The 21,420-nt window shown below is 55.6% G+C and overlaps 2 protein-coding genes and 1 long non-coding RNA gene across 6 annotated transcripts in view; 2 read left to right on the forward strand and 1 right to left on the reverse strand.

Moving 5' to 3' along the window:
- The window catches only part of LOC140685361 (growth arrest-specific protein 7-like), a 28,032-nt gene extending 22,051 nt beyond the window's left edge, over positions 1 to 5,981 (forward strand). For all 3 annotated transcript variants that reach the window (XM_072940715.1, XM_072940717.1, XM_072940716.1), the window contains exons 7-10: positions 589 to 712; positions 1,715 to 1,794; positions 3,206 to 3,304; positions 4,034 to 5,981. In XM_072940715.1, the coding sequence (XP_072796816.1) occupies positions 589 to 712; positions 1,715 to 1,794; positions 3,206 to 3,304; positions 4,034 to 4,147 (417 nt within the window). In that variant the 3' untranslated portion in view covers positions 4,148 to 5,981. The remainder of the gene's footprint in view (positions 1 to 588; positions 713 to 1,714; positions 1,795 to 3,205; positions 3,305 to 4,033) is intronic.
- Positions 5,982 to 10,258: 4,277 nt separating this feature from the next.
- Positions 10,259 to 14,337, reverse strand: LOC140686468 (uncharacterized). Of its 2 annotated transcripts, XR_012060319.1 has the most exons (4): positions 13,915 to 14,337; positions 12,773 to 13,073; positions 11,404 to 11,909; positions 10,259 to 10,747 (listed from the first exon to the last, which is right to left on the reverse strand). It is a non-coding gene; the product is annotated as an uncharacterized lncRNA (long non-coding RNA). The 2 variants fall into 2 exon arrangements; XR_012060318.1 differs by lacking the exon at positions 10,259 to 10,747 and having other exon boundaries at positions 11,218 to 11,909.
- On the forward strand, positions 13,826 to 21,190 carry LOC140686467 (recoverin). The gene is made up of 3 exons (XM_072940718.1): positions 13,826 to 14,206; positions 17,266 to 17,377; positions 20,803 to 21,190. Exons 1-3 carry the CDS (start codon positions 13,826 to 13,828, stop codon positions 20,916 to 20,918), a joined length of 609 nt encoding a protein of 202 aa, XP_072796819.1. The 3' UTR covers positions 20,919 to 21,190.
- The last annotated feature ends 230 nt before the right edge of the window (positions 21,191 to 21,420 follow it).

The following is a 21,420-nucleotide window of genomic DNA, read 5'->3' on the forward strand; positions in this document are numbered from 1 at the left end:
GTCTGGATGTGCTGCTGGTCCACACAGCACATCCCCCTCTGTCTGGATCTCACCTGGCAGGTTCCCTCCTGACGGAATCGCTTCCCTCCCAGAGGCTGAGGTGGTCTGACCTCAGTGGGAGCTGCTGGTGGCCAGTCGTGGAGGGAGGGGAGGGCTTCCTGGGGGCTGACTCCAGCCAGCCTTAGAGAGGGGAGCAGGAGAAGGGGGCACGTACAGCTGCGGGCGCCCCCGAAGGGCCCGTCCTGCCCCAGAAAGCAGTGGCTGGTGCTTCCATCTGCTTAGCCTTGCTGAGAGGTGACGGAGGGTGGCCTCCGCGGTTCGGGGACTGCCTGGGCCCCCAGTACGTGCACACACTCCAGTGAAAGCACGGTGTGAGACGCTTGCTCTGGGCGGAGAGGCAGGGGTGGGCCCCTGCAGGGTCCCTCACTGGCTGGGTGATGCGAGTCTAGCTGCTCAGCCTGTCGGAGCCACAAAAGCAGGGAGAAGCCAGGACTCAAACCTCGAGGAGGGGAGGCCAGGCCACGTGGGTGCCCCGCGGGCCCTCCTGGCTCTGAGCCCCGTGAACAGCTCCACGTCCTCGGACCCCAGGCCCGGAAGGCCCTCACGGAGCGGCAGAGGGACCTAGAGATGAAGACCCAGCAGCTGGAGATTAAGCTGAGCAACAAGACAGAGGAGGACATTAAGAAGGCGCGGAGGAAGTCCACGCAGGCAGGTGAGCGCGGCGCCGCTGCCGTCCTCAGCGGGTCCCAGCAGCCCGGGAAGGAGAGGCCGGGAGACGGGGCCCCGGGCAGGTGCGTCCCACAGGACGAGGCTGTGGAGTGGGGAGCAGGCCAGGCCATGGCGGGGGCCGGGGCTCCCCACACTCCCCAGAAGGGGCTCCTTGTGGCTGAAGTCCTGGGTCTCTGGCCAGGAGATGGACCAGCTCCTCCAGGCACCCAGAACTCAGGGGTCCTGTTGCCACGTGGAGCTTCCAGGATAAGTGCAAACCCCACCCACCCATCTGTCCCACCTCCTCAGGGAGTGACGCTGCACAGTTCACCTGCGGTGACAGGCTTCTGTCCTAGAACAGAAGCCGACATTTTGCTTGATGAGATAACCACATTTCAGAGTCCCTCCAAAGGAGTGCCCCAGTGAGTTAGCTTCTGCTTCCGCCTAGAGGTGAAAATTAGCTAATGCACAAGGAGGGGGGAGAAAAGCTAGTTAGAATTGTGGGGGTAGGTGTAGCTCATGCTAAGCACGCATGAAGTCCTGGGTTCAATTCCCAGTACCTCCACTAAGAAAAAAAAAAAAAGCTTGCTAAAAAAAATGTTGAATATTTCTAAAAAATCAGTTTTACTGTGTATAAGGACAACACATCTTGCTTCAGGGGATTAACATGTGTGCTGTGGGATCAGGGTTTGGATTAGATGGTCTCTAAATCCCTTTCATCCTAACTTCTGGTGAACCTAGTACAATCAGTTCATTATAGGATGAAACAGCCACCTTATGGACATTTTGAGATAAAGTGGCATAAAAATGTCAATGACAAAGAAATTAAATACAGCATTGTATATAAAGGTCTTTTTTTGGACTTTTTTAAGTCGAAGTATAGTCAGTTTACAATGTTGTGTCAATTTCTGGTGAGACGAGGGGCCTGGCTCCTAGGTGTAGGTGGGAAAGGGCAGCCACGGTGAGGACAGGATGGAGCACTGACGGTGGCATTGGCCCTTTCCAGGAGATGACCTGATGCGCTGTGTGGACCTCTACAACCAGGCCCAGTCCAAGTGGTTCGAAGAGATGGTGACCACCACACTGGTGAGTGACCAGAGATGCATAAGCATGTCACAGTACAGGGACAGGCACTCAGGAAGCCCGGAGTGGAGAGGACCCTGGAGATGGTCTTTAGGTCCACTCTCGTGCTGGGACCGAGACCTCGGCTCCGGGCCAGTCCGTGTGGATTCAGATCCTTGCTCTGGCCCTTCCGGGCTGTGAACACAGGCAACGATCAGTTCTTGCTCTCTGCTCCGCCCCCTGGGGGGTCAGGGTCAACCAAGCAGACAGTGGTCCTTTTAGGAAAAATAACCAAGCTGTAGGGAGCATGAGCCTCCCCATGCCCCGAAGAGGTGCAGGTCCGAGACAGGAGAGCCCTGTGAGGCGGGTGAACGGGTGAGGTTGGGGCAGCAGTGTGGGAGGGGTCGGGGAGGCTTCTGACCAGGGGCCAGGGAGTCAGGCATCAGACCCCTTTATCTGATCTCCCGAGTATTTCCGGTGAGGTCAGTCAGCACCTGCTGAGTGGGACAGTGAGGTGAGGCTGGCACTTGGGCCACTGGACGATGAGAAAGGAGACATGCCAGATGCTCATCACACCGGTGGTCCCACTGCCCAAAGCCACCCCTGTCCATCTGTCCGTCCAGCGTGGGACTAACCCCCTGCCGTCTCCAGGCGTCAGCCCACCAGAGCAGATTAGAGGCCTCCCCCAGGGACAGTGACCCAGTTTTCCTCCTGGTCAATCTCCTAATTAAGCTCCTTCTTTACTCTCCCCCAACCTCCGTTAACCACCTGGGCAGTGACCTAGTTGTGTGCAGAATAACAGTCTGATCCCATAAACTGCAAAGATGCAGAACCACTGGGGAACCGAAGGGCAAGCCCTGTCCGCTCTTCCCTTTGACAGTGGCCACCCCGCTCCCACCCTCCCGGCCTGTCCCTGGCTGGTCCCTCAGCACTAGGGGTGGACAGAGGAGACAAGGCCGCCCAGCAGAGGCCTGGGGACAAAGCCCCAGGAGTCTGAGGCACAGAAGCCCCTGCACATGTTCCGTTTCCCTCCCCCACCAGGGGCTGGGCTGTGCTGGTGCAGAACCACGATTGAGAGGACAGCAGACCCTGGTGCCAAGCCCACTCCTCCCAGAATGCCGTGTCACTTTGAGCAAGTGATGTTCCCTTTCTGGGAATTAATTCCCTTGTTTGGAGGATTCGGATAAGACTAGAACCTATCCCTTAAATTTATTATGACTATTAAGGAATGCACCCAGCGCGCCTGGCAGAACAAGACTCAGGCGTCAGGAGCTGCTGCACCCGCAGCCACACCTCCTCCCCTGGCTATGGGGCGAGCTCCTCGGCAGACCCCAGAGGGCCCGATGGGGCAGGGTGCGAGCCGGGCGGTCTGGGCCCTGCGTGGTCCCCAGGGTGCAGCGACACGCTCGGAGGTTTCCGGTGGTTCCCTCCCCAGGAGCTGGAGCGGCTGGAGGTGGAGAGGGTGGAGATGATCCGGCAGCACCTGTGCCAGTACACGCAGCTGCGGCACGAGACGGACATGTTCAACCAAAGCGTGAGTTCCCGGCGGGGCCCTGGGGACGCGGGCCACCAGGTTAAGGAGCTGCTACAAATGAATCTGTCCTGAAGGCAGGCGCTGGGCAGGGGCTCGGCCTTGCAGGTGACCGCTGGGGGTGGACGTGTCGATGGCCCTGAACGTCTGCGTGAATCCTTCCTGAGCGCGTGACGTAGATGAGCCTGGGCGCTGAGGAGAAAGATGCTCACGATAGTTGAAATCGCTGGAGATGTCATTGCCTCCCCCGGCGGACTTCTTACAATTCTAGAAATATTCAAAATAGCTGAAACTGGGGGGAGGGGTTAGAGTACATGCTTAGCACGCACAAGGTCCTGGGTTCAATCCCCGGTACCTCCATTAACATAACTAACTAAATAAACCTAATCTCCCCCAAAACAAAACAAAACAAAACAAAGCAAAAAGCTAAAGCTGAAGTTCCATTTGACCTGCTCTCAGGTGGTAAACGTGGGGACAAATGGAGAAACAGGTTGCAGACCCACCTGCCTTCTCATCCACCCTGAGGTCTGGAGGCTCCCAGGGACCAGGGCTCCAGGCCCTACCTCTCATGGCCCCCTGCACGTGCCCCTTGCCTGGGCCTCCTGGTTGCCTCACGACCCTCTAGAGAGGCTGCTCTGATGGGCGCAAAGGTGCAGGCGGCATGGCTCAGAAGATACGTCCCTGGCTGGGCCGCCACCTCTGATGGTGTCCCTTCTTTTCCGTCCCTTGCAGACAGTCGAGCCTGTGGACCAACTGCTTCGAAAAGTGGACCCAGCCAAAGACCGGGAGCTGTGGGTCAGAGAGCACAAGACGGGCAACATTCGCCCTGTGGACATGGAGATCTAGACATGCGGCTGGGGGTCCTGCCGAGGAGGGGCTGGGGGCCCCACGGAGAGGAAGTGGCGCCCCTGCCGTGGGGGCTGCTGCCAGGCGGAGCCTCCCTCCCACCCGCTCTCCTGGTGCCCCGAGGAGAGGGGACAGTGATGCCAGGAGGGCGGCCTGGACGGCCCCTTTGGGAGCTCTCCATAGTTCCCAGGCCGAGGAGATGGAACCACAGCCCTGCCCTTGTCTCCGAGGCTGAAGCCCCCTAATCCTGTGCTGTGCTTGCCACTCCGAGAACAAACTGAGGCTGGAACTCTGGTCCCTGCTGAGCACCACAGGGTCCCCTCCCCACCCAGAGCCGGTTGTGTCACACGCTTGTGCCCCTGGAAGCCCCAAGGCCCCTCCTCCAGCTGGCCCCCCTGTCCCCAGGGCTTTGGAGGGGCAGGGGAGGGAGGTCTCTGTCTCAAAACCGAGTGTCAGGATCGGAATCATGGATAGAAGCCACCATTCAGCTCAACAGCCCACACCCAGAATCCTTTGCAACCCTCCTCTCTGATTTTTCCCTGTTGCATTCCGGGAGCCCACATCCTGGCTCTTCTCTGCTCCTTTTCATCATTGGGAGTCTTGGGAAGAAGGCCTGGCCCCTGTCTTCCCAGACTGACCCAGCCTAGAGAGGTCAGGATGGAACTACCTCACTCAGCAAATCAGCCCCAAGTCGGAGCATCAAATCCTGTTTCCTAATAGATCAGGCATCCTCTGTCAAGTCCCCTCTCTGGACATCCCCGTCCACTCAACCTGCAGCCTCTTCCTCCAGGAAGCTCCCTCCTCCCACCCTTGCCCATCCCAGGGGCTGGTTCAGTCCCACGAGGGAGATGGGTGGGTGGGGTAAGTCTCTGTCACCCCCCAGATGGCTCCACCTGCTTGTGCCCGGCGGGGTTGGGACCACTGTCCTTTGTGTGGCTTTCACTGGTGGGTACCATGCAGGCACCGTAGACCCTCAAGTCCACAGTACATGTCGCCTTCCAGGCAGTCGGCCGCCTCGGCCTCTCAGCCCCTTCTGCACGTTCCAGAGCCCTGCACGGAGCCCCTGCTTGGCGCTGGTACCATCCTGCCCTTTCCCCGCCTCCCGATTCCTGGAGAAGCCTGGGATGAGTGTGACCTGGGAAGCTTTTGGCCCTGTCTCACTCATCACTTTCTCCCTTTACAGAACCACAGCAAACACGTTCTCCGCCATGTTAAATCTTGAGACTCAGCTCAGGGGGACCAGAAGAAGAAAGGGGCTGAGGGAGGTCACACTGCTAGCAAAGGGCAGATTTCTAGCCTGGAACCTGTGTCCTGAAAACCCATCTTTCTTGTTAAGCTTTCCTGTTGATTACTTTGGATGTACAGATCCCATACGTCCCCCAAAGGGCAGAAGTCAAAGAGCACAAATCACTGGTCTTTCTCTCCGTCTTACGTGCTGGTAACTGATGACTCGTTAATCTTCTCTCTCATTGAGTCAGAATGGCGCCGCCATAGTTTATCACAGAAAAGATGCCAAATATCCTACAGCAAACCAAGCTCGGCCACTTTTATTAAAACGTCCCAACCAGAAAGCTCACCATGAAGGCCTTCAAGGCGAAGGCCTGCAGGACGGGTCTGTGTGTCTGGTGCGGAGAACCACTCCTTCCAGGTGTGAGGTTGGGCCGTGACACCAGCTGTCAGTTTGGGGATATATATTCCTTGGTTTCTTTCAAAAAAAAAAAAATGGGTGCTAGTAGCAGTCGCTTTGTGGCTTGGTAAACTAATTTGTGGATGGTTTTTAAACATTCAAAGCCAGTAGCCTTGTTATTAACACAGATATTTTGAGTGTGATGTGGCTCGTGGATTTTGTTTCCTCCTTCCCATCTGAGGATTCCAGAGCCTTCTGTTCTTCCCTGGACCTCTCTTGCCTCTTCCAGGGCAGCCCGGGCTGGCCCAGTGCGGGCCAGTCTGCGTTCTGAAGTCATTTCTTCCGCCTCATCCCCTCCCCTTGGTCTCATTAGCTCCTCCACATACTTCTTTTCCTTTTTCCTTCCCTCCTTCATTCATCATCAAGCATTTAGCTAAGTCTGGGCCATGTGCTAAGATCTGAGGACAAGAAGTGGCCCTATCATCAGGGAAGCCCACGATCTCTTGTTTTGTGTGGACTTGTCTTTCTCCAGGGCCCTGCGGCTCGGTGACCTTGGCCTTCACACATGGGCACCCTGTGCAGTTTTGGTTTGCCGCGATACTGTCTGTTGCGCTGACAGCTCTCTGTCCATTCATTCACTCCTTCATCCTATTACTCGGCAGACACTTGGGGCGAGCCAGGCGTTGTGTGGGTGCGTACAGGACAGGCACTCCCCACGTCCCCTCTGTTCTCCACGTGGACAGGGGGATGTTCAGACCCTCCTGGAGAAGAACAACTTTGCACCCTTCCGCATTTAACCTACGGGGAGCCTGTACTCGTCATACAAACTACTGCCACGTGGCATTTCCCCAAGGACGGAAAAGCCAGACCCTCACAGCTCACATCCAACTCGTATTTCAGAGATTTCCTTTCCCCTCGCTTTACAAAGAGGAAGAATGAAACCCAAGGATGGCCACTGAGAGCCATGAAGTGAGTGGTGATTTACAAGCTGGGCTGGAGCTGAAGGTCCAGGCCCCTGTTCCAGTGTTAACAGGGCTCCGCCTCTGGGCGAAATCGAGATTTGGATGAAGTCTGGAATATCTGAAGGGGCGCTTCGGCGTGGCGCTCTGCGGTTTCAGTTTAGTTTGGTTGGGTTTCTGTTTTGGTGTTTAGGTTATAAGGGGGTTTGCCTGGCTTTAATCAGAGTGAGCCGCTCCGGGTTATTCTTGAGCACATCCATGGTTCCCTTCCTGAGAGCAGGTGAGCCTCTCCTACCTGCCTCTGCCTGGGAGACATGGGTGCTGCTTCGTTTTGTTGTGAAAACCTGACGGTTTAAAAACATAGTCTCTAAGACAAAAGTGAGCTGGTTGCCGTGACAGCCTGAACCACAGAGACGGCTGTGCTGAGGGTCTGCCACGGGACCCCTCTGGGCTCCTTTCTACTCCAGCCGACGCCTGTTGGCCGGGATAGGGTTGCGTTTCTGCGGGAGGAGACACTTATCCCCACGGTGGGGCTGATTAACGCCTAAAGCAAACAGAAGCTGTGTACACATTCAGGAACCAGGGGTTTGCTTCTACTCCCTTTGTGAAAACCAGTCCATTCCTAGATTAGGGGATGGGTGCATAGAGATCTTGGCAGAGCCAAAGTCCCTTCTTGGAAATACAAGCCATAAAATTCAAAGGACGTCAAAGACCTCGGCTTGTTTAAGTGATTTTGCTTCCTGCTGTGAGTGGCCTTGACAAGGAGCGTTTAAACAGGCTCCTGCAGACCTGCTGGGGATGATGTAGGTAGGGGAAGCACTGGACAGATGCTAGGTGGGGGACAGACCAGCAGCACGCAGCCTTAGCCAGCGTGCAGTCTCGTTCCCACATCCTCCCCACCCCGACAAGAGCCACTGCCTTTTCTTCTTCCAGGTTTATTGAGGTATTTAATGTACAGTACTGGAAGTTTACTGACATACAGTAAAGTTCGCCCACTTGAAGTATATGGGTCAATGAATTTGGACAAATTTATGCAGTCTTGTAACCACCACCAAAATCAACACATTTCCATCACTCCCAGAAATGCCTTCAGGCGTCTTTGATGTCGATCCCCTCCTCCCAGCCCCAGCGCCAGGCAGACACTGATGGATTTTGTGACTCTGGAGTTCTGCCTTTTCCAGAACGTCCTAAAAGTGGAGTCACACTGATGCAGCCTTCAAGTCTGGCTTCCTTCACTCAGCTTGATGCCTCTAAGTCACCGCGTTGTGTGTCAGTAGTTGGTTCCCTCGCATCTCCGTCTCCAAGCTGTCTTCCGTCCGTTGCCTGGGGGCACCCACTGCTTCCTTGCTTTTAAAACGAGTTGTTTGTCCCCAGAGTCCCCAGCCCAGGCTCTCCAGCTTGTTTGTAAGACTACTTCCACCTGTTGTGCCCACGAGTGGTTCTTGGGGCTCACACTTGCTTATGGGGTTCATTTTAGGTTTCTGACGATGCAAAAAGTGGCCAGGGGTCGGGACAGGATCTGGCAGGGTCTCCGCTACACCCTGAAGCTTGTATCTCAGCTGGCAGATCCACTAGCTCCCGGGGACCCTCCCCTCCCTTCAACCCGCACAGTCCCAGCCATCTGTTGAGCGTTAGAGGGTGAAGATGGAGGCAGCGTGGATGAGACGGCAGGGGGCTCACCAACCTTTCCTGGATCTCTGCTGTTAACACTGTTCAGGCTCTCGGTGTGATCCCCAGGGTCGTGACCCCTCCAAGCCATATCTTGATTGTGCCCTGCTCAGTGAAAGGTGAACCCCGGAAAGCAACCAGGCACCTCTCCTAGCAAATGGAAGGCATTCCTGGGTCCAGGCCGGGTGAGGGTGTGGGTCATGGAGCTCAGGTCTCAGGGTCCCATGTTGCTAGGATGCTTCTGGGTTGAATTTTCCCCTTCATCCCCCCGGAGCACTCTGTCTGGCCTTTCCTGAAGGTGAGGGACCCAACTCTTTCCTGATTTGGGTGAGAATAAGCAGGGGACAGAGCCCATGTTCCGTCTCCCCTGAGCCTCCAGATGCTGGGGCGTGGCTGCGTGGAGCCCTGGTCGGGAGGCACCTCTGAGGGAGAGGGGTTGTGACACCCTTGCACCTCTGAATGCTGTTCAGGGGAACGGACCCTTTGGTGTCTGAGGGAAGTTCCTAACGGGACTGCAGTGGGGGAGGCAGGCAGGCACCTGGGTGCTCTGATGCGGGCAGTGTGACATGGGGACGAGGAAGGGAAGGAGGCACCCGGGCAAGGGCACCGACTGGCCCCATTCTGCTGTCTCATTTGTCCTGTAACCTGAAGTTAAGCCACGTCCCCTCCTGGGACCTCTGTTCTCTGCCTAGTGGAGGTGCTCCGCACCCAGCGTCGCGAGCCGCAGCAGCCGGCTCTCGGGACCGTGGCCTCCGGGCAGCCAGGTGGACCCAGGGACTGTCATTCAAAGGGACACCAGCCATCCTTGGTGACAGGGGCCCCACAGCTGCATCTCTGCCCTTCCCTTAGGAAGGAGATGATGGGGGTGGGGGGCAGCCCTTTCACAGACGCGAGCACATCAGCAAACCCCATGACAAACCCCACGAACGTGGGATTTTCTAACAGACTTGCTTGTTTGCTGTTTTCTGTAACTTTTGCTAAATACTTTATACATTTTTAATGTTAAAATGCTGCGTCTCCTGCCAGCAATCCTCATCCCGGTATGAATGTGTTTACTCCACATTGTATATCCTTCCATCCCCGGCTGCCTAGATCAGTAAATAAAATCGATGTGCTATAATTTATAAGTAACACTGTTGAAACTCTGATCCCTATGGAGGCTGTAATCCGCCCTTCCCACCCTCTCCCCACCCCCACCCCCACCCCTGTAATAGCATTTGTGTGTATTGATGCTGACAAATTAAATGTTTAAAAGAGTTTAAATTTTGAAGGCATTTGCTATATATAATTGTTCTGCATTATGATAGAGCATTTTCAGGAAGTTAAATGCTCTCATTTTTTTCCCCTTTGGCTTTGTGTGTACACTTGAGATGCTTAGCTTCATCCCATGTAAAATAAACTGTCCAGAGACACTGAGTCGTCCCGCTGGGCGACCCTCCTTCCTGGAGGACTGCCACACTCCCTTCTGTACGAATGGGCTCAGCGTTGCTCCCAGACTCCCGGGCTGCGTGATTTTATTTTTACCCCTGATGACTTAGCAGGGGAATAGAGGACACCTGGGCATTGACCCCCAGCGGGGTATCACGTTGCCAAAACCACACCCCTGGCCCTGGCCCCAGTCCCCTCCCCTGTGGACAGAAGGTTTCCTGCCTGTTGTTTCTTTTCCCATCCATCTGTCCATCCATTCATCCACCCATGCATCCGTCTGTCCGCCTATCCATCCATGCAGTAATTACAGACCACCACGGTGAGCCAGACACTGCTCTAGGTACTGGGAACACATCCGTGGTTAAAACAGATCAAGAACCTTGACCTCATAGAACTTCCTTTCTAGCAGTAAGAGACAGACTCACGGAATTGTGTAGTGTAGATGTAGAAGATGCTGGGTGTTACAGAGACAGACAGGGCGGAGTGAGGGGGATCGGTGGTCTCGGGTGAGAGAGGGTTAGCTGCAGCATGAGGTGGGGTGACTGGGGTGGCCTCATTGCGCAGGTGGCATTTGATCCAAGACGGGATTCCTGGGAGGAAGCCCAGCAGGCAGCTGGGGGAAGAATGTTCCAGGCAGAGGAGGTGGCCTGGTTAAAGGCCAGAGGCACCTACTTGTTGGAGACCAGTGTGGCTAGAGCAGAGGGGTGGGGGCGGGGCAGCTTCTCCAGGGCCTCTCGGGCCATCGAAGGCCTTTGACTTTCACTTGGGGGGGGTCGGAGCCGAGAGGCGCACGGCCTGACGTCCTTGCTGTTGGGCTCGCTGTACGTCCAGGGGACGGTGCCAGCAGGGGTGGTGACGTGGAGGCAGGGACAATGGTCGGGTTCTGGATGTGCTTTGAAGGTGGAGCCGACACGATCTCTAGGCAGATTAGAGTGGGGTGTGACAGAGAGGCACTGGGGTGGCTCCGAGGACTTCAGTCCAAGCAACCGAAAGGAGGGACTGCTATTTACCGGGATGGGGACAGCCATGGGAGGAGGGTTCTTCCCCCTCCTCTGCCTCCCACCCACCCTCTCCAAGCCCCTTTTCCCCCCGAGGGCAGACTTGTGGGCAGGCTCTGGCTCCAGGCCGGCGTGGAAGGGCTCTCTGTCCTTCAGCTCCTAACAGGGGCGGGAAGAGGCATGGGGTGGTGGCTGGGGGACTCTTGGCTTGGGACGCAACAGGGCCAGCCTCTGGGAAGAGCCCGCTTCTTTCCGTCATGGTGGGACCCAGATGGGGAGTCACCAGCTGAGATTCACTGGCCAGAGCTGAGGCCTTCTTCCCAGTGGTCTCTGGGGTTTGGGGAGAGTTTATGGCCCCAGTTCAGACTTAACAAATCCATTCACAATACATCATCTCCAACAACTTGTTTGGCTAAGGGGAATAAACTCTCCCTCTGATAGAAGATGTTTACGCAGGTTTTCAAACAAACCTCCAGGTCATGACCTCTCTCTCAGCAGCATCAACACAGCTGCCAGTGGTCCCCCCGCGCCGGGCCCTTCGCAGGCACGGCAGGCAGCCGGGAGGAGTGGATGTACCTGGTCTGGCTCCTCCTCCTCGCCCTCAGGGAGGACAGAAGGGACTGAAGGGCGTCGGCCGCCTTCTGTGTGAACCCGGGGCCCTGTCTCCTTGCCCGTGGCCTCCTCTGTTGTCACAGCAACCCAGCCGCTCACCTCCGGAAACGCATCTTCTCACCCCTTCTGCTCAGGCCTCCTTGGGAAGGGAGGCGACTGTAACTCGTGAAAACAGCTCTGAGCAGGGAGGCTCGCCTCCCGGCTTTGTCATTTAGCAACCGTGTGACATAGGCAGGCAACATCCTTTTGCAGCTTGGTTTCTTCCTGCAACGCTGGCCTCGCCTCACCTACAGGCTCGGTGTGGACACCCAGGAGGCGCTTCTAATCGCCTGCCGGGCCAGGTTTGGCGGCCTCTGGCCTCACTGGCATGGCCTGCGTCTTGCTTGTGCGTTTGTTTTTGAGTCCAGTCAGCAACTGTCCTGGTTCTAACCACTCTTGAGAACCAATGCCTTGCTGTGGGTAGTGAAAAGCTAGAGAAAGAGAAAGGGTTTCTTTTAAGAAATGATATGCTCTCACAAACTGGTGGGGAAAAACACTAAGTACACACACTCACACATGCCCACAACATTAAGGCTTCCTGAGAAGGACTCTGGCCTCGCAGTGGCTGGGGTGGGTGGGAGGGATGGGTCAGCACATCGGTGCCTGAGCGTCTCAGTCCTTCCTGAGTGACGTCGCGGGGAGGGGTGGCAGGTGGCTTTCTCTCAGCAACAGGGACCTGCTTTCCCCTGCTGCTAGACTGTTATGAAATAGAATACAAACCCCAATTCTCCTGCCTAGACATTGCGGGCTTTAATTTTGTAGTTACCGCCCCTGGACAAAGCGGAGCCATCTTTCCTATCCAAGATGGTGGTTCTGGGGTCCCAGGCGTTATGCTTAGCCACGCCAGGACGCACCAACCTTTCCTCTGGGTGGTGCGATTTAAGGTACCTATTCATGAGGGTTCTCCCTGTGGCCTGAGCTGACTGAGGGGTGGAAGCCTTCCCTGGCTGAGCCCTGCTCTCCTATTTACCCATTCATTCACTTGACAGCATGGACTGTTGTCTGCCAGCTCCTGGCACCAGGCTTGCTTGCAAACTGACGACCTGCAGGCTGGAACAGCCACAGAGAAGCTGTATTTGGCCCACACCAGGTTTTTGAAAATTTTGAAATGGCTCTCAACATTTAAAAGTTTGGCAATTGCATCTAGCAGTTGGTTTCCCTTGGATTATCAAAAAGAAATCGAGTAACACTGGGCCATTGTCCCTTATGACCACATTCATATGGAATTGAACATTGGCCGTCCCCTGCATGTACGGCACAGGCCTCACCACTCCCTACGGCCTCCCCGACCCACCTGCTTCACTTGCACACCCTGCCTGCGGGCCCCTGGAGACAGCTGAGTCCCTGTGGTAGGCGAAGAATGACAACGGCCAGTAGATACTGAGCTCTCACTCCGTGCCGGGCTCAGTTCTAAGTGTGCTGCACATGTTGGCTCATTTCAGCCCCACGGTAACAATGAGGTAGACACCACTGTTACTGCCGTCCGCTCGGGGGATAGTCACTGAGGGCCCAAAGCTGCCAGGCACCAGTCTGGGCAATGGAGACGCCGTGGAGAACAAAGCAGACAGAACCCCAGCCTCCACGGGGCTCTCGTTCTGCCAAGCACAGACAACACCAAGAATAAACAGTCAGTCAGGTGTACTCGTGAGGGAGAACCACCGAGCAGGAGAAAGTTGGGGGCGTGCCGATGCTTGGGGGTAGGGGTGCTATGGTAAATAGAGTGCTCAGTATAGGCGCTGCTAAGAAGGTGACATTTAAGGGAAGCTGTGAGAGATTAGAAGCGCATTCTCGGCAGAGACAGGTTAAGAAACGTGCCTGGGGTCACACAGCTAGTACCTGCAAAGCTGGGATTTGAACCAAAGCTGGTTCCAGAGCGTGGCTCCTAATTACTGCATTACAGGGCCATCTCTGCCTCTGAGGTCCTCAGAGTAAGGGCAGATGGCAGCCAGGGAGCATCGGTGCTGCCAGAGAGCCAGAGGCAGAGGTGGGCTGGGGCAGGGATGGACCAGGGGCAGCAGGAAAGGCCTCGGCCGGAGGCTTCCACTCTGAAGATTCTACCCCTTGCCCAGTCCTGCCAGGAGGCCGAGGTGGATTGACCTCCCGCTGTCAGCTCTTTATTTTAATCTCAGGGGGCGTCTAGGAGCTTGTCTCCCGCCTCCGGCTCCAGGCCCCTCCTCCCTCCAAGTGCTGGGGTGAACCCGCCACAAATCCGCCTAATCCACCAGCCTCTCAGGGCCTGAGCGTCCCCAGTGGCACCCAGCCCGGCAGCCGGGAGACTCGGTCACTCCCGCCCGCCCGCCCGCCCGCCCAGCAGCGACTGCCCGGCCGGGCCCAGGCCGCCTCGCCCATGGGGAACAGCAAGAGCGGGGCGCTGTCCAAGGAGATCCTGGAGGAGCTGCAGCTGAACACCAAGTTCACGGAGGAGGAGCTGAGTACCTGGTACCAGTCCTTCCGGAAGGAGTGTCCCAGCGGCCGCATCACCCGGCAGGAGTTCCAGAGCATCTACTCCAAGTTCTTCCCCGAGGCCGACCCCAAGGCCTACGCCCAGCATGTGTTCCGCAGCTTCGATGCCAACAGCGATGGCACCCTGGACTTCAAGGAGTACGTCATCGCCCTGCACATGACCACCGCGGGCAAGACCAACCAGAAGCTGGAGTGGGCCTTCTCCCTCTACGACGTGGACGGCAATGGCACCATCAGCAAGAGCGAAGTGCTGGAGATCGTCACGGTCAGTGCTGGCCTCTGGGCTTCCAGCTCTGGGGGCCGGGGTCACCACTGGGGGGCGGGGCTGCAGCGGGGTGGGGCCCAGGCTTTGTGACTCGGTGGCCCTGAGAGCGTGGTGGGGGGGGTCCGATGTTAATGAGGGGCACTTACCCATGGCTTCGTTTTCTTCCTACAGAAGAATCGGGGCATCTCCTAGTATTTATCTTTTCGTTTCCGGCCTGCCTTCTTTCCCTCCCAGCTTCCTTCCTTTCTCCACGAGAAAGTCCTTCAAAACCTTCAACAGGACACATGCTGGCTCTTTCACAAGTCATTTTGCGGGGGAGGGGATTAGGTCTATTTATTTACTTATTTATTTTAAGGGTGGTCCTGGGGATCGAACCCAGGGCCTCGTGCGTGCTAAGCATGCGCTCTACCACTTGAGCTATACCCTGCCCTCTTTAAAAAAGTTTTTTTCTAATGAGGGTACTGGGAATTGAACCCAGGACCTCACACACGCTAAGCATATGCCCAACCACTGGGCTGTACACTCACCCTCCCCCACAAGTCATTTAAAAGACATAGCATGTGTCAAATATCCCGAAGAAAAAGGCCCAAGTTGCAGGACGTGAAATCTGGGTTCTAGTCCTGCCTTCACGACCCGGGGCAGGTCACTTCATCCCGAGAGCCTGCCTTTTGCGTCCGTCTCGTGTTCTACACAAACCGCTGGCTCCTCACTCTCCTTGCCAGCCAGGGCTTCCCAACACCTGCTCTCCTCTCTGTCCACGTTGGCCCAGCATCAGATCATCTGTTGAGAAGGCTTTCCGTGTCTGGAAAATAGTTTTATAATATGTAAGTAATTAGTGAAATGTAGAAACCGACGCAAAAGAAAGTTAAAATGGCCTTTAATGTCATCGTCCAGAGCAAACTGCTGCCAACGTATTGACATACACCTTTCCAGCCTTGCATCCACATATTTACAAGCAATTTTAGAACGATGACATATTCACATGCGGTTTTTATCCTCCTTTTTTCAGTCACTGTTCTGAGTGCTTTCAATATCAAACCATTTCTAACAGCTGCTTAGAACGCCATCGTCTGGCCACGCCAGACTGCGTTCCCACTCCTCGATGGAGGATTCGGATGTTTGCATTTTCCCCTCTTACCTCATTTACAGCGCCCTCGTTTTACTCGATCTGTTTTTTGCCCTCTACCTCATGCCACTTCCTTTATTTCTCTAATTCCATTCCTGTGAGAGAGGATGTTTTTCATATTTTATATAATTTTCGATGCATTTGTAATCCCGCTTTCATTCGCACAATTCTCCCACCCTTTTTCGGGGAAACTGTAAATAAAATGGCCAAGCAGGCAGCCTCTGGTCAGTGGACTCTGCCTGGGCCTCCCGTTAGGGGCAGGCGTGTGTGGGAGCCTCGCTGGGGTCTGGGCTCGGCCTGCAGAATGAGCCCCCCTGCACTGGCAGGTGGCCGGGGGTGAGGACCACACCCTCGGAACCACCTAAAGGATGCCAGGCCCAGCAGAGGCCTGTGAGCAGGCGCTCCTTCGGGGAAAGGAGGAGGAAGGGGAGGGAGGGAGGGCGGGGAGAGGAGGACGGAGGCCGGGAGGGGGAGAGAGGTTGCGGAGCACCCACACCTGAAGTTATGCAAGAATACGCCAAGCCTCCGCTGTTCACCAGGTCCAGGTGACTGGCCTGGGAGTCCAAAGCGATGGGTTCTCGTCCCAGCTGTGCCACCACCAAGCTGCATGGCCTCGGGAAAACCGTAGGAAAAACTCCCAGGGCCCAGGGTGAGGATGCAATGGTTCTTTCTCTGTCCTTTCATTGAGGCCGTGACGGTCTGTCCTCGGTGTTGGACGCAGGGTGGGCAGGCAGCCAATCATCCCAGCCGTTAGCCCTCCGGCCCGCACGTGCTTCCCGGGCTCAGGACAGATGGCGGTGTTAAGGGAGCCGCTGCCATTTGCGCTGGGCACCTCCCGGGTCTGAGTCCCGCCGTCGGCGGGTCTGGTCCCCGGAGCTGCTGGGTCCGGTTTCTGCGTGTTACAGCGTGGGGGCCGCTGAATGGGGGCTGCTGACGCTGCTGATCCTCCCTCCAGCCTAGTTTCCCTGGAGTGTGATCCTGAGTGTCCCCTCTGGGCCTGGCCAGCCCGGGTGGACTCCTAGTAGCCTGGAGCTGGAAGGGCATGTGGAGACGGCCTCGTCCCTTTCCCTGACCACTTCCTGCTCTGCTGGACTTTGTCCATCCAGCTCCTTTGTCAGCGAGACTAGAGGGTGATGAGGAAGACCCTTGAGCTTAAAGCTGAATCTGTCTCTGGCTGCCTCCCTGAGAAGAGTAAATGAGGGGCTTCCCGTGCCCTGGGAGACCTTCGCCAGCCCCCAGAACGCTCTCCAAGGCTCTCCGGGGGTAGGAAGTGCTGCAGGCGTAGAGGTTCTAGTACCAAGCTCACCTGGGTTAGAACCTCCACGCTTCCGCTTCCAGCTGAGGGACTTCTAGCAGGTTAGTTGACTCAGTCTCTTCATCTGTGAAATGGGGCCAATAATACCCACCTCATAAAGTTGTCGTGAAGGTCACATGCAAAACGCTTAGAAAGGTGGCACACGTTAAGCACTTATATATTAGCCCAGCCGGGTTGGCAACCAAGGTACCCCCTGGACCCAGAAAAAGCCATTTGCTGTCATTAAATTTCTGGGCAGTGGGGTTCGAGGTAGGAGATCCCAAACTGCCGCCCTGGGGCTGCTGTCAGATTATCATCAGGAAACTTTTTATTTCTTATTTTCAGTTTTTAGTAAAATGAAAGTAATATGCCGACATGATCAGGAAATTCCAGCAGGGTGGAAAGGGACAAAATAAGAAGCGAAAGCTGCCTTCACCCCCTCCCCTGCGTTCTCCATCCCTTCTGAGGGTCTCAAAAGTCCAGATGCCCGGTCCCCACTCCCAGGAACTGGGGTTCAGTAGGGCAAGCTGGGACCTGGACACCTGCATTTTAGCCTCTGCCGCAGCGGATGCTGACCCGCGACGCGGGTTCCCCCGGAGCTGCTCCTTCTGATAGATTCCTCCTCTTGATTCGGTGCAGGCTATTTTCAAAATGATCAGCCCTGAGGACGTGAAGCAACTTCCAGATGATGAAAACACCCCGGAGAAGCGAGCCGAGAAGGTCTGGGGGTTCTTTGGCAAGAAGGAAGACGGTAAATTCCTTCTGCTTCCTAGCCTTTGTTCCAGTCCCGGGCTGTTTCCCAGAAAGCCTAGCCAGATTTATCCTTCCGAGTCTGGTGCCCAGGCAGGACAGAGGCCACCTCCGCCCACTGCAGGGCTGCCTGACGGGCCTTTGGGGGTGGTGACAAGATGGTCCACAGGCAGTCGTGCGTACGCCCACTCTGGAGCTGGCGGGAAACAGTACCACCTCCCACTGCTTGTAAAACTCCATTGCTGCCTGAGATGCCCTTGGGGAGAAGCAAGGCTCTAAATGATGTTGTGCTTTTGAAGGAAAAAAACCTCTTTCGTTACGACAGAGTTCACCCACAGTGAGGGAACAGTAACCAGGAAAGGGCACAGCTCAGGAGCAGTTTGTAGGCAAATGGCGAGTTTTGAGACTTTGCGAATGGCTTTCTTTTTAAATGGAGTGCCCCCTTTTTTTTTTCCTTCAAAGACACTTTGGTTTACTTGCTTATAAAAAGGCCTTCTGCACAATTAGGACAGGGCACACCTCAGCTCAGTCTCCATCTGAATGAGCACCCAGTCCCAAGCAAGCAGGATCTGGATTTAAACGGTTTTACTTTAGGAAGTTAGTTTGGAGCCCACGAGAGGCAGCACCAGATGGGGTTAGATTTAAATTGGATGGCAAGATATTGATGGGGGGGAAGGCCTATGAGGGAAAACGGGGAGGGATCTGGAGGAGGCTGGAGGAGCCATCGGGCTGCAAAGTAGATCAAACACCTCTGGGCAGAGGCAAGGAGGCAGTTTGGGCTTAAGCAAAGTCTGAGACTGCAGCGGTGGGCTAAGAAGGTCTTGGCCAAGCCGATGGGGCGTCCTCGAGCCCCTGCTCCTGGGAACGGGTCTGTCGTGGCTCCCTGCCCTGCTCCGTCTGGCTGGAAGCAGCGTGGTCTGGCACTGAAAGGCGGCTGCTAATGCAGGGTGCCCACGTGCAGCTCAGGAAGGACACGAGAGGCGGGTTGGTGTCAGACGGGGGCGGCAAACTTGAATGGCCCCCGGGGCTGGGAGGATGAACAGGTGAGCGGCTGCCCAGTAAGTGAGGGCCTGGCGAACAGTGGGGAGGGGCTGTCTGGTCTGATGGCCTCTGATCGACTGTTGCCACGTGGGGGTGCGGGGCTGCTGGTGTCTCGTGATCTGATTGTTTTAAAAAGAGTCAGCCAGCAATTGAGATTTCTTTTTTTTTTTCTCATGCTCACCAAGCACGCATTCTACCACTGAGCTGTTCCCCTCACCCCTGCGGTCAAGATTTTTAACCTCTGAAGCGCCTCCGCTGATGACGGCCTGCATGGCCCAAGGCCACCTGCGGAGCCAGGACTGGCCCCTGTTGTGGTCTCTGGGGCAGCCTTTTACGGGGCTCCCTGGCACAGGTCTGAGCAGGACCCTAAATAAGGGCCCTACTATTCTGCGGTCCAGGAGGAAGTCGGGAAGCAACGAGGTCTTTGATGGTAGGGCCAGAATTAGGGCAACGCAAGGAGGTGCCCAGGCACAAAATGGAAGGCGGCCCTTGTTGTCAGTGCCAGCCCTGTGCTCACACGACCCTGAAAGTGAGCACCTCCTCAGATTTTGCAGGGTAGGCCCTTCCCGTGCCTCCCCCAGCTGTCATCTCCCCTTCGAGCATCCTCTCCTCCGTTGCCCAGACCCTGGCTTCTTAAGGCTCCACCCTGAGGCTCCTCGCCCCTCTTTGGCCCCCTTCGTGACGTCCCTCGGGGTCTGCCACGTGCTGAGTCCCTTGTTCTGCTACTTGCTAACTGGAAAACTGCCCCAGGTGAATTTCACAGTCACAGTAGGGAGGGAGGTGTCGGGGGCTCACACGCGCGCTCGTGCCCGGTGACTTGTGTTTCCACACAGCCCATCTGGAGACAACACCTCACTCCAGCATCAGGTTCTGAGGGTGGGACTTCAAGCTCTGTGCGAGGCTGACAGGGCAGCTGGAACCTTAAAACCCAGTTTCCCCAGCCGGACCTGCACCGGGAAGCAGCCTGGCTCCTAACCCAGGAATGATTACGATTGCCCCAAAGGCCTGGGACATAAGCCAAAGGAAACCCAGTTCAGTTCAGCTGAGGTTTTTTTTTTTAATTGAATTATAATTGGTTAAAAATGTGTGTTAGTTTCTGCTGTACAGCGTAGTGATTCAGTTTCACAGGTTTCTCATTCATTTTAGGTTATTACAAGCTATTGACTATAGTTCCCTGTGCCATACAGGAGGACCTTGCTGCTTACCTACTTTGCATATAGTAGCTTGTCTCTGCTAATCCCAAACTCCCACTTTATCCGTCCCCTCCTTTCCCCTTTAGTAACCGTTAAGTTTTTTTTCCTGTGTCTGTGAGTCTGTTTCTGTTTTGTCAATAAGTTTATTTGTGTCATTTTTTTTTTAGATTCCACATGTAAGTGATACCGTGTGATATTTATCTTTGTCTGATTTAACTTCACTGTGTATGATCATCTCTCGGTCCAGCCATGTTGCTGTAAATGGCATGATTTCATTCTTTTTATGGCTGAGTAGTATTTTTCATCCAGTCACCTGTCGATGGACATTGAGGTTGCTTCCACTATCTATTGTAAATAGTGAGTTCAGCCAAGCTTTACTGAACACCTACTACGTGCAGGACTATGAGGATAGCCATAAACAGGAAGGAGCACCTGCCTCATTCTAGAGTCATTTCTACAGGTGACTGTCTCCCCATCAGACCAACAGTTTCCCAGGGCCAGGGACCTTTTCTCACTCCCTTCCATGCCACACCCCACCCTCTGCCCCCTGCAATGACCTCAGCCCCAAGCACAGTGGCTCTGGCACGGAGGGAGGGCTCTGTGACGTGCATTTAACTAGATAGGACTGAATTCAATAGCTGGAGGCTCTCTCTCGTCCCAAACAAGGAGGGGTAGATTGAGGATGCAGAGAAGCGCAGGGAAGGACCACGGAGGGGTTGTCAGCCAAGAATCAGGGGACTGCCCAGGAGCTTGGAGCAGGGTGGAGAGCCACCTCATAAGCCAGCCTCTCCTTGGGACACATTGGACCCCTAACCCTTCTTCTTAACTGAGACTCTCTTTTCCTTGCCCAGTCCCCTAGAAGCTCCCCCGGAGCGGAGCGTGAGGTTGGAGACCTGGAGTCACATTCAAAATATTTCATTAACCAGCAAGGCGGAGGTGCCAACCAGTCAGAAGAGACACAGCACTAGACCACACCCAGGAGGCCCTGCCGTGCCTGTCATTAACCCTTTCATTGTCCATTCATGGGGAGATCAGGGGTCCTGGGGAGGAGTGAGGGGTGGGGGTACCCCCAGGGGCACTGAGACTCAGTCTTTTCAGAATAGATCCATCCATCCTGGGCCTGCTGGCCGATGTCAGCCTCATCACAGCTGGAAGCAGCCTGTCCTAACTGTGGTCTTTTCCCCCTGTGCAGATAAACTTACAGAGAAAGAATTCATTGAGGGGACCTTGGCAAATAAGGAAATTCTGCGACTGATCCAATTTGAGCCACAAAAAGTGAAGGAGAAGTTGAAGGAAAAGAAACCCTGATGTCAACTGCTCAGGTCTCCTCCCCTCTCCCCGCCATTCACACAAACACACGTGTGCACACATCCCGGGGGCTGGGAGAGCCTCCAACCCGCAGCCCGGTAAACCCACAGCACAGCTCCCTGCCAAACGGAAGCGTCTTTAGCGATTCACTGGTCCTACCTTCCCTCTGTCTCTAGAGTCCCGCCCGCCCTACCTGACCGCCTCCCCTCCCCCTGCCTGCCAGCCCAGGCCTCCCTGATAATCCCAGGATTAGGTCACAGGAGCCCCAAATATCAGCCCCTGTGTAAGCTGCTTTGTGGACTGTTGGGTAAGCAGGTTCCAATAAATACAAGAGGAGCTGGGCACATGGCTGACTGGTCGTTCTTGAACCAGAAAAGGAGATGAGTTGTCTGTTCAACCTCAAAGACCAGAATGCGTGGCCACTGCGGTCCTAGGCCAGGGTGTGGGGGCTGCGGTGGCGGAGGAGACACACTTGGCCCTGCCCTCCTCCGGCTCAGGGTGC

The sequence above is a fragment of the Vicugna pacos genome, chromosome 16 (assembly GCF_048564905.1).
Source record: "Vicugna pacos chromosome 16, VicPac4, whole genome shotgun sequence".
NCBI classification, from domain to species: domain Eukaryota; kingdom Metazoa; phylum Chordata; class Mammalia; order Artiodactyla; family Camelidae; genus Vicugna; species Vicugna pacos.

What these genes read in the sequence shown, in the direction of transcription:
- LOC140686467 (XM_072940718.1), top strand. Translation starts at nt 13,826, where the DNA reads ATGGGGAACAGCAAGAGCGGGGCGCTGTCCAAGGAGATCCTGGAGGAG. An exon ending in AAGTGCTGGAGATCGTCACG is followed by an intron (nt 14,207 to 17,265) that starts GTCAGTGCTGGC and finishes GATTCGGTGCAG; the next exon opens with GCTATTTTCAAAATGATCAG. An exon ending in CTTTGGCAAGAAGGAAGACG is followed by an intron (nt 17,378 to 20,802) that starts GTAAATTCCTTC and finishes CCCCCTGTGCAG; the next exon opens with ATAAACTTACAGAGAAAGAA.